Source organism: Carcharhinus amblyrhynchos, chromosome 6 (assembly GCF_965287045.1).
Source record: "Carcharhinus amblyrhynchos chromosome 6, sCarAmb.v2.hapA, whole genome shotgun sequence".
Lineage (NCBI taxonomy): Eukaryota > Metazoa > Chordata > Chondrichthyes > Carcharhiniformes > Carcharhinidae > Carcharhinus > Carcharhinus amblyrhynchos.
The window spans coordinates 27,046,036-27,060,207 of NC_137329.1; the positions used below are offsets into that span (position 1 = coordinate 27,046,036).

The 14,172-nt window shown below is 41.7% G+C and overlaps 1 protein-coding gene across 1 annotated transcript in view; it reads left to right on the plus strand.

Moving 5' to 3' along the window:
* The window catches only part of lrrc56 (leucine rich repeat containing 56), a 103,629-nt gene that overhangs the window by 43,054 nt on the left and 46,403 nt on the right, over window positions 1-14,172 (plus strand). The window contains exons 4-5 of the mRNA XM_080190094.1: window positions 2,328-2,424; window positions 9,151-9,348. Coding sequence (XP_080046220.1) covers window positions 2,328-2,424; window positions 9,151-9,348 — 295 coding nt within the window. The remainder of the gene's footprint in view (window positions 1-2,327; window positions 2,425-9,150; window positions 9,349-14,172) is intronic.

A 14,172-nucleotide genomic window follows, 5' to 3' on the forward strand; every position in this document is an offset into this window, starting at 1 on the left:
GACTGCAAAATAATAACCATTCCAATATTATTCTGGAAGGCCTTGATAATAAGTGCAATGCTGCACACAAATGTATCTTTTTAAAAATATTTTATGACTTGGATTCAGCAACTTTGTAAAATACCTGAACTTGTGGTTGAATTACAGTGGACCCTTACTAGAATATCCTTGATGTCTTGTGACCTTGAATATAATCCATTTGTTCCTCAGTCATTGCCAGTCATCCAATTTCTATCTGATAGGACTATAGTCAAGTATCTTTATGTTGCTTCTGTGTTTTTATCTTTAATGCATTTGAATAATTACATCAGCTTCAAGTGTGTCACCCATGACCACATTGGCTACAACTAAACAGATGTATTGTTTTTCCTATTTTGCTCCTCAGACCTATGCATGTGCAGTTAGGAGAAAAAGCTCCGAAAGTTACGCTCTTCATAGGATCTTGCTGTGTGCAAGTGAACTGACATGTTTACGTACAGAACTGCAATAACTTTTGGAACTCTCCGGCTCTTTTTCTTAAAGTATTGTATATTTTCCCATATGCTTAGCAGGCGGCTCTAGCTGTTATAGTTGGCACGGGAGGTACAGTTATGGAAAGAGCTTCTGACTTGCTGCTACTACATCACCACTAACTGTTTGCTGCCATTCTAAATGTTTACATTGGCAGTTTTGATTAATGTATCTTCACACACACACACACTTTTTTGCCATTGGTAAATAGTGGGAAATGGTGGAAAGATTCCTGAGCTGATTGTCAGCCTGTTGAACCACGTTACAAACTCATCTTCTGCGGCCAATAGACTTGAACCTGGAGCTCTGGTCCAGAAATAGACCACCATGCCATAAGATCTTCTGGCAGTTTCTACGCTGAAAAGTTCACAAGTGTGATCACAAATCATTGACAACAGGAGGTAAAAATAGACATGAAACTTGTCATTTCTGTTCCACTGTCCCTGACAATGGTTTATTTCCATAACCCTGTACTTCCCATGTAATTGTCAAGTATAACAGCTTGTTAGGCATATAGGAAACTTTACAATACAGTAAGAAGTATAAAAGTACTATTCCCATAAGATATTCTGGCAAAGCTAAATGACCTGGAAAGCAATTTTTGCAGCGTTTGTACAGTTTTGAGGACATATTTAAGCTGCATCCCAAAACTAACAGCATTATTTGATTTTGTTGCAACCTTGTTATGTCTGAATGCACCTTGTGAAATTGTGTAACATGAATTGGTTTCTTTTTACGTTTTTCCAGTCTCCAATATCTAAAGAAATTTTCGATATTGCCAGTGTCACCAATGATTAACGATGGTCTATCATCTCCTCTTGCTCACCATTCATGAAATTGGGAGTGAGGAAGAGAGCACGATTTTTTTCTGTCTCTCCTGGCTGCCTTTCTGAATGGTGCACATCAAAGCAATAGTGTAAAATGTCAAAATTAGTAGTGAAATGGCAATGCAGGTATCAGTACATTTGAGTGTTTAACTTTTCCTAGATTTCAGTTGTACTGCAGGTTTAGATATTTTATTAACTTCCTACTGTACCTTAGCATCTGTGATTTCAAGTGGTCATTTCAAGCGTCATTTCTGAGACTGGAGTACAAAATCTACAATGACATTTCAGTACAGTTCTGAGGGAATGTGTATTGTCAGAGGCGCTATCTTTCAGTTGTGATGTTAAACTGCTCAGTCAGGAAGAGTTGAACAATCTCATGACGCTATTTGAAGAGCTGGGAGTTCTGGTGCCCTGCCTTGTCTTTATCCCTCAAGCAACACCACCAAAACTGTATAATTTATCCATTTGCTCTACGTGGGATCTTGTTCTGTACAAGTTGGCTGACATGTTTACCTACAAAACTGCAATAACTTTTGGAACTCTCCAGCTCTTTTTCTCCATTTAAAACTATTTCACAGCATTTCTTTAACAAACTTTTGTTTATCTCCAAATTTCTCCCTTCTAGCTTGTTCTCAAATTTGTGAAATCCATTTATGTTTTTCCTTATACTAAAGAAGTTATATGAATGAAACCTGTTAGTATTATTGTTGGCCACACTTCAAAAGTAACGTATTGGCTGCAAAGCACTTTGGGGTCACCTGAAACTATAAATGCCTCTGTATAAATTTTCATTTGTTTATTACTTACTGGCCCTAAGTAAGGCATTACATTGGTATGAACTGTCCTGGATTGTTTCCAATAATTATTCTAACAGAATAAAAAGTTGAGAGTTTTTTCTGTAACTTATCAAAACAATATTTAAGTTTCAATGGCTTAGATATTTCTTAGTAGAAATAATTGCTTTTCCACTTTCTCCAAATGAATATCCAGGGATCTTGGGACATCATTAACAAAATTAGAGGTGCTTTGGATGGCTCGCTGTGGTCTGACAGACTTGGATGGAATTCCCTCCTTCTGTTCTTTAAAGGTAATTGATTTGTGAAATTATTCTTAAGAGAGCAGTTGAGTGGGGTGATACAATAACTACTCAGGGCCACAAATTATTTATGTCTGTGTTTAAGGCATGGGAACTAAAAGCATTGAGCAATGAAGAAATATTAGCTATCTTGGGATTATGCTGTCTTAAAAATCTAAAGCTTAGGGGTGATTTCATAAACATATTAAGGTTATTTCTGTGTGGGTTTCCTCCGGGTGCTCCGTTTCCTTCCACAGACCAAAGATGTGCAGGTTAGGTGAATTGACCATGCTAAGCTGTCTATTTGTATCCCAGAATGTCTAGGTTAAATGTATTAGTCATGATAAATGTGTGGGGTTACGGGGGATAGGGAGGCAGAAAGGGTCCAGCAAGATCCAGTCGGAGAGTTGATGCAGACTTGATGAACCAAATGGCCTCCTTCTCACTGTAGGTATTCTTTGAATGTCTGTGAATGAATTATGCAGCAGCTCACCAAGCCTTACCAGCACCTCCACAGCCACATGGGACAGAACAAGTTCAGGTTAGCAAATCGGCTTCTGAGTATTACATTTGGAATTTGTAAATCAATTAAGTTTACAACAGGAAGGAGGCTAATTATGCCTTTATGTCCTGCCAACTCTTTACTAGTACAATCCAAAACTAATACTCTCCCCATATAACTGTATCAATCCTTGAGGTGGTACGGCAGCACAGTGATTAGCACTGCCACCTCATAACGCCAGGGACCTGAGTTTGATTTCTGGCTTAGGTTTTCACATTCTCCCCATGTCTGCATGGGTTTCCTCCAGGTGCTCCAATTTCCTCCCACAATCCAAAGATGTGCAGGTTAGGTGGATTGGTCATGCAAAATTGTCCGTTAGTGTCAGGGGGCTAGCTAGGGTAAATGCACAGGGTTATGGGGATAGGGTCTGGGTGGGATTGTGGTCGCTGCAGACTCAACAGCCCGAATGGCCTCTTTCTGCACTGTGGTGGGATTCTATGATTATTAACTAATTCTACTGCTTTGCATTCTCCCCCACAGCCCTATATCAATCCCAATCTAAGCTTGTTTCCCTGCTGTCTCTGTAACCCTGTTTCCATCCCAAACTAATCCCACTATCCTGCTCTCTATCTAGCCCTGTACAAATCCCAAACAGACCCACTGTCCTGTTTTCTCCCCACATACCTTGATATCAATTCCATACTAAATCACAATGTCCTATGCACATTCTCTCTCTCTCTCTCTCTATCCAAAGATCTGTGTATCAATCCCAAACTAATCCCACTGGCCACTCGCTCTCCATATTCCTTTATCAGTCTCAATGAAATCCCACTTGCCATGCACTCTACCCATAGCTCCATCAATCCAGAAATAATCCCACCCTTTGGTTTTCCTCTTCAAATATTTATCCAGTTTTCAGTTAAAAGGTGCAATGGATTTTGCCTCAATCACTGCCTGTGGAAAACATTCTATGTTCCTGAGTCCCCTGTGTAAAGCAAATCCTTCACACTTTTGCCTTCACTCGCTTTTAGTGACAATTTAACTTTGTCAATGACGTCTCATCCAAAGGAAATATTTTCCTTTACTCTGAATGTAGGCAATCAGTAAGTGGTTTATATATTTTATGGAGGTATTATTTAGTTAATAGGAGCACAAATGAAAAAATATGTGACGGGGAACTGGAAAATTATCGTACTTGAATTGTATTTGTGAAAAGGGGTAGGGATTTATTTGTAAGTCTGTTCTTCTTCCAATCGTTTTTCGATTGTGTATGTAATTTATATTAGAACCACAGAATCCCTCCTGTTCAGGAGTCTGCATCGACTCTCTGAAAGAACATCTTACTCAGGCACCCCCCCGCCCCCCCCCCGCCCGCCGACATTACTACATAATGTAATATTTTGTTATGTTGTCAAGTTCAAAATAACTGAGATAAATTAATCAATCAGCAAAGTGGGTGTAACCAGGAGCCAAGTGTTTAGGCATCCAGCCTTCTGTGTCACACGCTACTGGGACATGGGACGTTGTTGAGGCCACTTTCATAGTTTGTGATATGTTGCCATACACTAAAACAAAGGGACAGCGTTAACTCAAAAGCAAAATACCGCAGATGCTAAATATCTGAAAAAAAAACAGAGAATGCCTGAAATATTTAGCAGATCAGGCAACATGCATAGAGAGAAACAGGAGTTAATGTTTCGGTTTGACAATCTGAGTTTTGACAAAAGGACCTGAAACGTTAATCCTGTTTCTCTGTTCCCTGAACAATAAATTGTTATTGGTGTTTTCTGTTTTCCAACTGGTATGTATGTGTTACTCTTACATTTGCATGCACAGTAATAATTCTAGAATGCCCAAGTCCAATAAAGAAAAACATTTTAGTTAGGATTTTCAAATCACTGTTCCCTAGATAGTTTTTGTTTTTCAAGTTCATTGTGCAAAGAATAACAAGTGTCTATGATTGTTACAATCCAGGAACACTTCCTGAATCAGGAGACCAAAGGCCTTAGTAGTTTATAAGCCTGAAGTTAATACCTAGTTTAAGTCCAACTGATTTATTTGATAGTAAACTCACAAGCTTTCGAGGTTAAACTCTTCGTCAGGTGAATGGAGAGTTCTGGCCTCAGACAGAGCGCATAAAGCACAGACAGTTTACAGATTACTGATTTAGAATGCAAATCTTTACACCTAACCTGCTATTCAAGTCTTAAAGTGGCCAACAATGTGAGTGGAAGGAGCACTGATCACAGGTTAAAGAGATGTGTATTGTAGACAGTCGGTACAGTAAGTGAGGCTTTGCAAACCCAGGCAAGTCTCGGGGGTTACAGATAGTGCGACATGAACCCAAGATCCCTGTTGAGACCGTCCTCATGTGTGTGGAACTTGGCTATCAGTCTCTGCTCGGCAACTCTGCGCTGTCGTGTGTCATGAAGGCCGCCTTGGAGAATGCTTACCTGAAGGTCAGAGGCTGAATGCCCGTGACCACTGAAGTGTTCGCCAAGAGGAAGGGAACAGTCTTGCCTGGTGATTGTCGAGCGATGTTCATTCATCCGTTGTTGTAGCGTCTGCATGGTCTCCCCAATGTACCATGCTTCAGGACATCCCTTCTTGCAACATATCAGGTAGACAACGTTGGCCGAGTTGCAAGAGTATTTACCGTGTACCTGGTGGATGGTATTCTCACGTGTGATGATGTCATCCATGTCGATGATCCGGCATGTCTTGCAGAGGTTGCTGTGGCAGGGTTGTGTGGTATTGTGGTCACTGTTCTCCTGAAGGCTGGGTAGTTTGCTGCGAACAATGGTCTGTTTGAGGTTGCGTGGTTGTCTGAAGGCAAGAAGTGGGGGTGTGGGGACGACTCACTTTCTTGGACACACGCATCTCCATCAAGGACGGTCACCTCAGCACCTCACTGTACCGCAAGCCCACAGACAACCTCACAATGCTCCACTTCTCCAGCTTCCACCCTAAACATGTTAAAGAAGCCATCCCCTATGGACAAGCCCTCCGTATACACAGGATTTGCTCAGTTGAGGAGGATCATGACAGACACCTCCAGACGCTGAAAGATGCCCTCCTAAGAACAGGATATGGCGCTCGACTCATCGATCGACAGTTCCGATGCGCCACAGCAAAAAACCACACCGACCTCCTCAAAAGACAAACACGGGACACAGTGGACAGAGTACCCTTCGTCATCCAGTACTTTCCCGGAGCAGAGAAGCTACGACATCTTCTCCAGAGTCTTCAACATATCATTGATGAAGACGAACATCTCGCCAGGGCCATCCCCACACCCCCACTTCTTGCCTTCAGACAACCACGCAACCTCAAACAGATCATTGTTTGCAGCAAACTACCCAGCCTTCAGGAGAACAGTGACCACAGTACCACACAACCCTGCCACAGCAACCTCTGCAAGACATGCCGGATCGTCGACATGTTTGACATCATCACACGTGAGAATACCATCCACCAGGTACACGATAAATACTCTTGCAACTCGGCCAACGTTGTCTACCTGATACGTTGCAAGAAGGGATGTCCCGAAGCATGGTACGTTGGGGAGACCGTGCAGACGCTACGACAACGGATGAATGAACATCGCTCGACAATCACCAGACAAGACTGTTCCCTTCCTGTTGGTGAACACTTTAGTGGTCATGGGCATTCAGCCTCTGACCTTCGGGTAAGCATTCTCCAAGGCGGCCTTCATGACACACGACAGCACAGAGTTGCTGAGCAGAGACTGATAGCCAAGTTCCGCACACATGAGGACGGTCTCAACAGGGCTCTTGGGTTCATGTCGCACTATCTGTAACCCCCGAGACTTGCCTGGGTTTGCAAAACCTCACTTACTGTACTGTCTGGAGACAATACACATCTCTTTAACCTGTGATCAGTGCTCCTTCCACTCACATTGTCGGCCACTTTAGGACTTGAATAGCAGGTTAGGTGTAAAGATTTGCATTCTAAATCAGTAATCTGTAAACTGTCTGTGCTTTATATGCTCTGTCTGAGGCCAGAACTCTCCATTCACCTGACGAAGAGTTTAACCTCGAAAGCTTGTGAGTTTACTGTCAAATAAATCAGCTGGACTTAAACCTGGTGTTGTCAGACTTCTTACTGTGTTTACCCCAGTCCAGCGCCAGCATCTCCACACCCTTAATACCTAGTTCACCATAGCTTAGAACGCTGAGCTACATTTTAACAATTAAGATTTAAAATTTTTCGTGTATGCATGTTTACAGTTGTTTTGCTACAGAATGAGGTCTAGATTTAGTCACCACTCTTGAAAGGTTTTCCTTCCTGTCATTACTATGGTTGCTGAGTTTTATTTTTTCTGCTACTTTGTAGAATTTTGCAGAGGAATAGGTTGTTTCACTGAATTCTGTTACTCAAGTAATGCCATAATGGAGTGACATGACTAGGTTAGAGGCAGGAAAGTAAAATCCTGGGATGTGTTTGGGCATAACAAATGAGACCCGTTCGTAGAATGATTGAAATGTACAGGACTAAAGGTGGCCGTTTAGCCCATCATGCTTGTGCTGGCTTTTTGAAAGAGCTATCCAATTAGTGTTATTCTCCTGCAGCTCTGCATGTTTTGACTTTTCAAATGTTTATCCAATTCACTTTTGAACTTTTCCATTGAAGCTGTCTCCACCATCCTTTTGGGCAGTCTTTCCTGATCATTAGTATACAGATTGAAGTGCAATTTACTTGAGGTTTTTAAGATCGTGTTTCTGTATTTATTCATGGGATTATGAGTGTTGTCCATATGTAAGGCAGCATCTCCACAGGTGTTGCCTGATCTGTTGAATATTTCTAGCGTTCATTTGTTTTTGTTTCAGATATTCAGCACCTGCAATATTTTGCTTTTACGTTAATGGATCCCTTTGTTTAAATGTGTGCCAGCATATTGGTACAGTGGCATAGTGGTTAGCACTGAGGCCTCACAGGACCAAGGACACGGGTTCAGTTCCAGCCTCGGGTGACTGTCGATGTGGAATTTGCACATTCTCCACGTGTTTGCATGGTTTCCTCTGGGTGCTCCGGTTTCCTCCCACAGTCTGAAAGATGTGCGGGTTAGGTGGATTGGCCATGCTAAATTGCCCCTGAGTGCCAAGGGGATCTCCACATCATGCCAAGGGGATTAGCAGGGTAAATATGTGAGGTTACGGGGATAAGGCCTGGGTGGAATTGTTGAGGGTGCAGCCTCGATGGGCCAATTGGCTGCTTCCTTCCTGTAGGGATTCTATGATTCTATCTCACAAACTTATGAAAGTGACCTCAACAGTATTCCATTTTCCACTAACAAGGTGGCACAGACTACTAAATGCCTAACCACCCAGTTCCTGATCATACCCACCTAGCTGATTGATTGATTAATTTATTTTAATTATTTTAAACTTGAAAAGATCAACATTTATTGTCCATCCCAAATTGCCATCGGAAGGATGGCGTTAAGCTACCTCACATGCACTGCTGCTATCTGTGTAGTGCAGATAAATCCACGGTGCTTGCTTGGTAGGTAGTTCCAGAATTGTTACCAATAATCTGTGAAGGAACTGCAATATAGTTCCAAATCAGGATGATGTGTGTTTTAAGAGCAATCGGAAGTTGGGTGGTGTTCCTCTGCATCTGTTGCCCTTGTCCTTGAAGTTGGAGGAGGTAGTGGATTTTGGAAGATGCTGTTGAAGGAGCCTTGACAAATTGCTGTAGTGCATCTTGTAGTTAGTGTGCACAGCTGCCTGCCCCTGTAGGGAAGTGAATGTTTAAGCTGATGGATGGGGTGTTGAGTAATCAGGCTGCTTTGTTCTAGATGGTATTGAACATTTTGTGTGTTTTTGGTGCTGCACTTATTCAGGCAAATGGAGAGAATTCCACCACATTCCTGACTTGTGCCATGTAGATGCTGGACTGTTAAAGGAGATGGTTTGATTCCCTCTTTTGAAGGTGGTCATTGTCAGGTTCTGTGTGGTGTGAATGTTACTTGCCACTCCAGATTTGAAAGTTGTTATAGGGAATTGATGGGAGTAAATAGAATAAAACTTTTATCTGAAGATGGGACTCCAGTGCAAAGTTACATAACATGAAAAATAGAGCTAGGCACCGATGATCTGCATAAGTGGAGTTGAAATACAAATCAGTCATGATCTTGTTGGAAGGCAGCACAAGCCTGTGGGGTTGAATGGTTTACTTTGTTCCGATGTTACATTTTCTAATCTTTTCTGTAGGAGCTGTACATGGCATATAACAGTATTTCAGATGTCAGTCCGGTGAGCATGCTGGAACAACTGGAAGTACTAGACCTGGAAGGGAACAACATTGATGATATTGTGCAGATCCATTATGTAGCTCTGTGCAGCAAGCTGAACACACTCACACTGGAGGGGAACCCTTTCTGCTTGCAACAAAACCCAGGGTCCCCAGAGGTAAAAAAATGTAAATCCATGTTTTTGCTGTGTATGCTGTCATGATGCTTTCCATTTGACTTTATATTTCACCAACAAAATAATCTTGTAAAACGGTTCATATCTGCAAAGGAACAGAATATTGTATAACTCAAACATTTTTGCTCTGTGATTTTTGTTTGAGTTTTTATAAATTGTGAGATAATTTGAAAGACGGTAAGTACTTGATCTGTAGCCTCTCATGATGGGTGAAACCTTTTCACAGGGGAGTTTTGTGTGTTTGAGGAAATGTTGGACCTAACACTGTTTTATTCGCAGCTTCTCATTTTGCAGTAGTTTTGCATAATGCAATTTGCAAGAATGCCTGCAAACTTTAGAATAAGATCAGCAGGAGCCATGAAAGATATTTGCAAATAGGCCCTAATTAATTCTAACTAATTCAAAAGGAATTTTCTAATTTGATCAGCAAGCTTAACAAATCCAGATAAAGTGGGACACACCCTCATCACACTGCCTTACCTGTGGTCATTTCACCTATTAATTTTGGCCTTTTCATAACACACACTGGTGGCTACTGGCTTCTGATCATTTTCCTTTCTACAACAAAGCAGAAAATGAAGCTGCATACTGTCATTAGATCCAACCAGGCAGCTTGCAGTGTCACAAATGATTTATTGATTTTATGTTCTGTTTTAATGGGATGAATTTACCAGGCAAGAAGTGGGCAATAATTCTTCTCTGCCTCTTTTCTATTACCATAAGTTGAATATTAAAATGGTGAAGTGAAAATAAATAAATTATTGATGTAACTGAAAATGTTGACCATGCTGACGGTGACCTCTGTAGCACAGCAGTCCTGTGGAGGACTGAGGGCAGGCTGGATCGCTTGCCTTTCTGTGGAAGTGGGAGAGTGTTGATCATGATATGTTGCTCATACCAGAGACCACCATGACTCAAACCTGCAACGCCAGAATAGTCAGATAAGTATTAAAGTCTAACAAAAGTGAAGGATCTTTGACCTTCCTCCTAGGTGACCTGTGGTGTGCCTCAGGAGTCAGTGCTGGGACCACAACTTTTCACAATATATTATCAACGATTTGGAGGAAGGAACTGAAGGCATTGTTGCTAAGTTTGCTGATGATACAAAGATATGTAGAGGGACAGGTCGTATTGAGGAAGCAGGGGGGCTGCAGAAGGACATGGACAGGTTAGGAGAGTGGGCAAAGAAGTGGCAGTTGGAATACAATGTGGAAAAGTGTGAGGTTATGCAATTTGAAAGGAGGAATGGAGGCATAGACTATTTTCTAAATGGGGAAATGCATAGGAAATCAGAAGCACAATGGGACTTGGGAGTCATTGTTCAAGATCTGCTTAAGGTTAACATACAGGTTCAGTTAGCAGCTAGAAAGTCAAATACAATGTTAGCATTCATGTCGAGAGGGCTAGAGTACAAGAGCAGGAATGTACTCCTGAGGTTGTATAAGGCTCTGGTCAGACCCCATTTGGAGTATTGTGAGCAGCTTTGGGTCCCATATCTAAGAAAGGATGTGCTGGCCTTGGAAAGGGTCTAGAGGAGGTTCACAAGAATGATCTTGCTGTATGAGGAACGGTTGAGGACTCTGGGTCTGTATTCGTTGGAGTTTAGAAAGCTAAGGGGGAATCTTATTGACACTTACAGATATTGCGAGGCCTGGATAAAGTGAACGTGGAGAGGATGTTTCCACTTGTAGGAAAAACTAGAACCAGAGGCACAAGCGCAGGCTAAAAAGACGATCCTTTAAAACAGAGGTGAGGAGGAATTTCTTCAGCCAGAGAGTGGTGAATCTGTTGAACTTTTTGCTGTGGAGACCAGGTCATTGAGTGTCTTTAAGACAAAAGATAAATAAGTTCTTGATTAATAAGGGATCAGGGGTTATGGGGAAAAGGCAATGAGAAAAATATCAGCCATGATTGAATAGCGGAGCAGACTCAATGGGCCGAGTGACGTAATTCTGCTCCTATGTCTTATGGTCTTATGGCTCCTGTGTTTGGTTCAGACTAATTTTCCCTGACTTTGCATCTGGACACAAGCAATTCCCAAATGCAGAACAAAGATAAATTAATCATGTTGTGGTTGTTATTGCTCCTTTTTATCTGTGTTAATATCAAGGCCTGGGGAGCGTGTGTGAAAAAAGTACAAGTCACCTCAACTCCGCTTTTTCTTGGATAGGCATAGTGAGCAATCAGGAGATACCTTTTTATAATTTCTTTATATTCTCAGCAATTTGATCGTCTCTGCTCTGCTCTCTAACTGGGTAAACAGTCTGTGAGGGCACTGGTTCTCCTCCAGTGCTTGACCTGAGCAATTACTTCATATCCCTGAGCTTCCTTGGGAGTGTAATTGAAGAATTTTCTCTTATAGCCTCTTTTTTAATCTTTAAGTGATTATAATCCTCAGCCTAGACCCACCACCTTATTGGTTTAAAGTCCTGTACAGAGTCCTATTTATCCTTCTGCTAAGGTGTTACTGTGGTTCAGGTGGAGCCTCTTGCTGTCCCAGTATTGGCTCCAGTATCCCATGAAGTGGAATGCTTCTCACTCCAGTCTTGCAGTCATGCATTCCCTTCCCTGGTCTGATGGAGGAATGATGGAGGTTTTAGATTCTGGCATTCAAAGCCAGAAATCAGTGAATGGTAAACCAGTGGGAGGAAATTGAGACACCAAGAGTGCTCTCTCATGCTTCAACACATCTGCATGCCTACTGTTGGTACAGTTCCTGCTGTTCCTCAGGAAAAGGCAAAGGAGATAGAAGGACAGTGCATTTTGCTTTACCTTCCTGGACCCAAAGAATTAATGTATCTCGAGGCTTGATTGGCTTTTTAAAAAACGTTTTTTGAGGGATTTCTCTCTAGTTGTGAAACTTTCTCTAATCCAGTTCTTAATGTTGGACAGGCACTTAGAGAGCAGCCATGAACTTAGCTGATTGAGGTGGTAAGAGGGAGATATGGGTATCATTGGCATATGTGTTCAGTCTGATCCAAAACTTCCAGCTAATTGTTGCTATGATTTAGCATGTAAATGAAAAAGAGGCCGAGACCTTGGGGGAAGGCAGAGGCGACTGTCCAGACCCCGATGTGGGAGCTGTTGGAAGGATAAATTTTGGAAGATCAGTGCTACTGATCAAGTTTTGCACAAATCCAGTATTGGGTTGAAAGTAATAGGTACATTTGCTTGGAAAAAATTAATTCTACGTATATTGCAATGAAATATAAAGCTGGATTGATGACAACAGCTGTTAGAGGAAGATGAAAGCAGAATTTGAGGAGGACAAGGGACAATAAGTCAGGATCAACAGCAGGGTGTTTGTGACTTGAACCAGTGCAGGCAAAAGGTGGCTCTCTCCTCTTCCTCCTTGGATGGAACCATAGAAACAGAATATTGGTCCAAACAGCTCCATGCATTATAGGAACCTGCTCTCACATCTCTTCATCTCACTCTCATGTTTATCTCGCTTCCCCTTTAACAAATTGTTATTTTCCTCAATTGTTTCTAATGGTAATAAATTCCAAATTCTAACTATTTTCAGGGTAAAGGTGTTTCTCCTGAATTCCTCTTTGGATTTATTGTTGACTTTTATATATTTATGATCTAATTTTGGACTCCCTGCAATTTGAAGCACATTTTCTACATCTACCCCATTGAACCCTTTCATTATCTTAAAGGTCTGCCAGGTCACCCCGTGTTCTCTTTTCTGAAGAAGAGTCCAAGATTTCTTTTCCTTCTACTTTCACAGTCTCTAGCTCTCCATCATGTCATGGAGGAGAAGTATTACAAGTTGGCTGAGTTGAATACAAGCAGCCATAATAGCAATGCTGACAAGCCATCTTCAACGAAACCTAGAAAATAAAGATAATTGGCAATTCAATGTTGACATGGTGACGAACATGGCTGCTCACTATTGAGAATTGTGTAGGCCATGATTGATGGGATTCATTGAAGGTCAAGCACTGCAGAATGTCTGCTATTAAAAGGATAGATATTTATACCCAGAGGAAGCAATGTGATAAAATTCTGAAGCTCCATTGAAGTTCACAGAGCCAGCAGGATTGGCGGCATCAGGAAGGAATTATCTGATAAAATCTCACGTGAAGCTAAGATAGCCTGAAACTGCTTCAATGCAGACTCCAAACTTTCTTGTTTTGAAGCATTTACATTTTTAGTGCCAATCAGGATGTGACAATGGCATTTCTTTTTGTCAATGACAGCAATGGGGAAAAAGTCAAGATAATATTTCCCTTCCCTATTTTGCCTTCTTTAAGTGGAGGGAGGTTTGAACCATGCTTTGCCATCCCTGTCAGTTCCCATTCATGTAACTACAAGTAGGGAAGAAAATTGAAAAGGAAGAACTGGAGGAATCTCAGCCCTTGCGCTTGTCCAAAGGGTTCAAGGTTCTTGTGCATATGTGAGCGAGAACAGGGACTGCAAATGTCATGAGCAAACTGACCATAGCATCCTGGTGCAGGGAACTATTCAAATAAGGGAGGTAAAAATGAATGTGGCAGTAGTAGAAGACAGTATAGTTTGAGGGTATAGATATTGTTCTCTACAGCCAAGGGCATGAGTCCTAAAACTGTGTTACCTGCCCTTTGCCAAGGCTGAAGAGGAACTTGGATTGGGAGGTTAAGAAACCAGTTTTCGTGTTCCACGTGGTTATCGATGACATAAGTAGGACTGAGGAAAGCTGTTCTGCTGGGGCGGATTTCAAATGCGGACCAGTGTCCTGGCGAACTGAATAGTAGAGAGAGTTTTAAACCGAAAGAATGGGGGAAGCTTCATTTGAGAGGAGTTTTAGAAAGTTAATGAGAA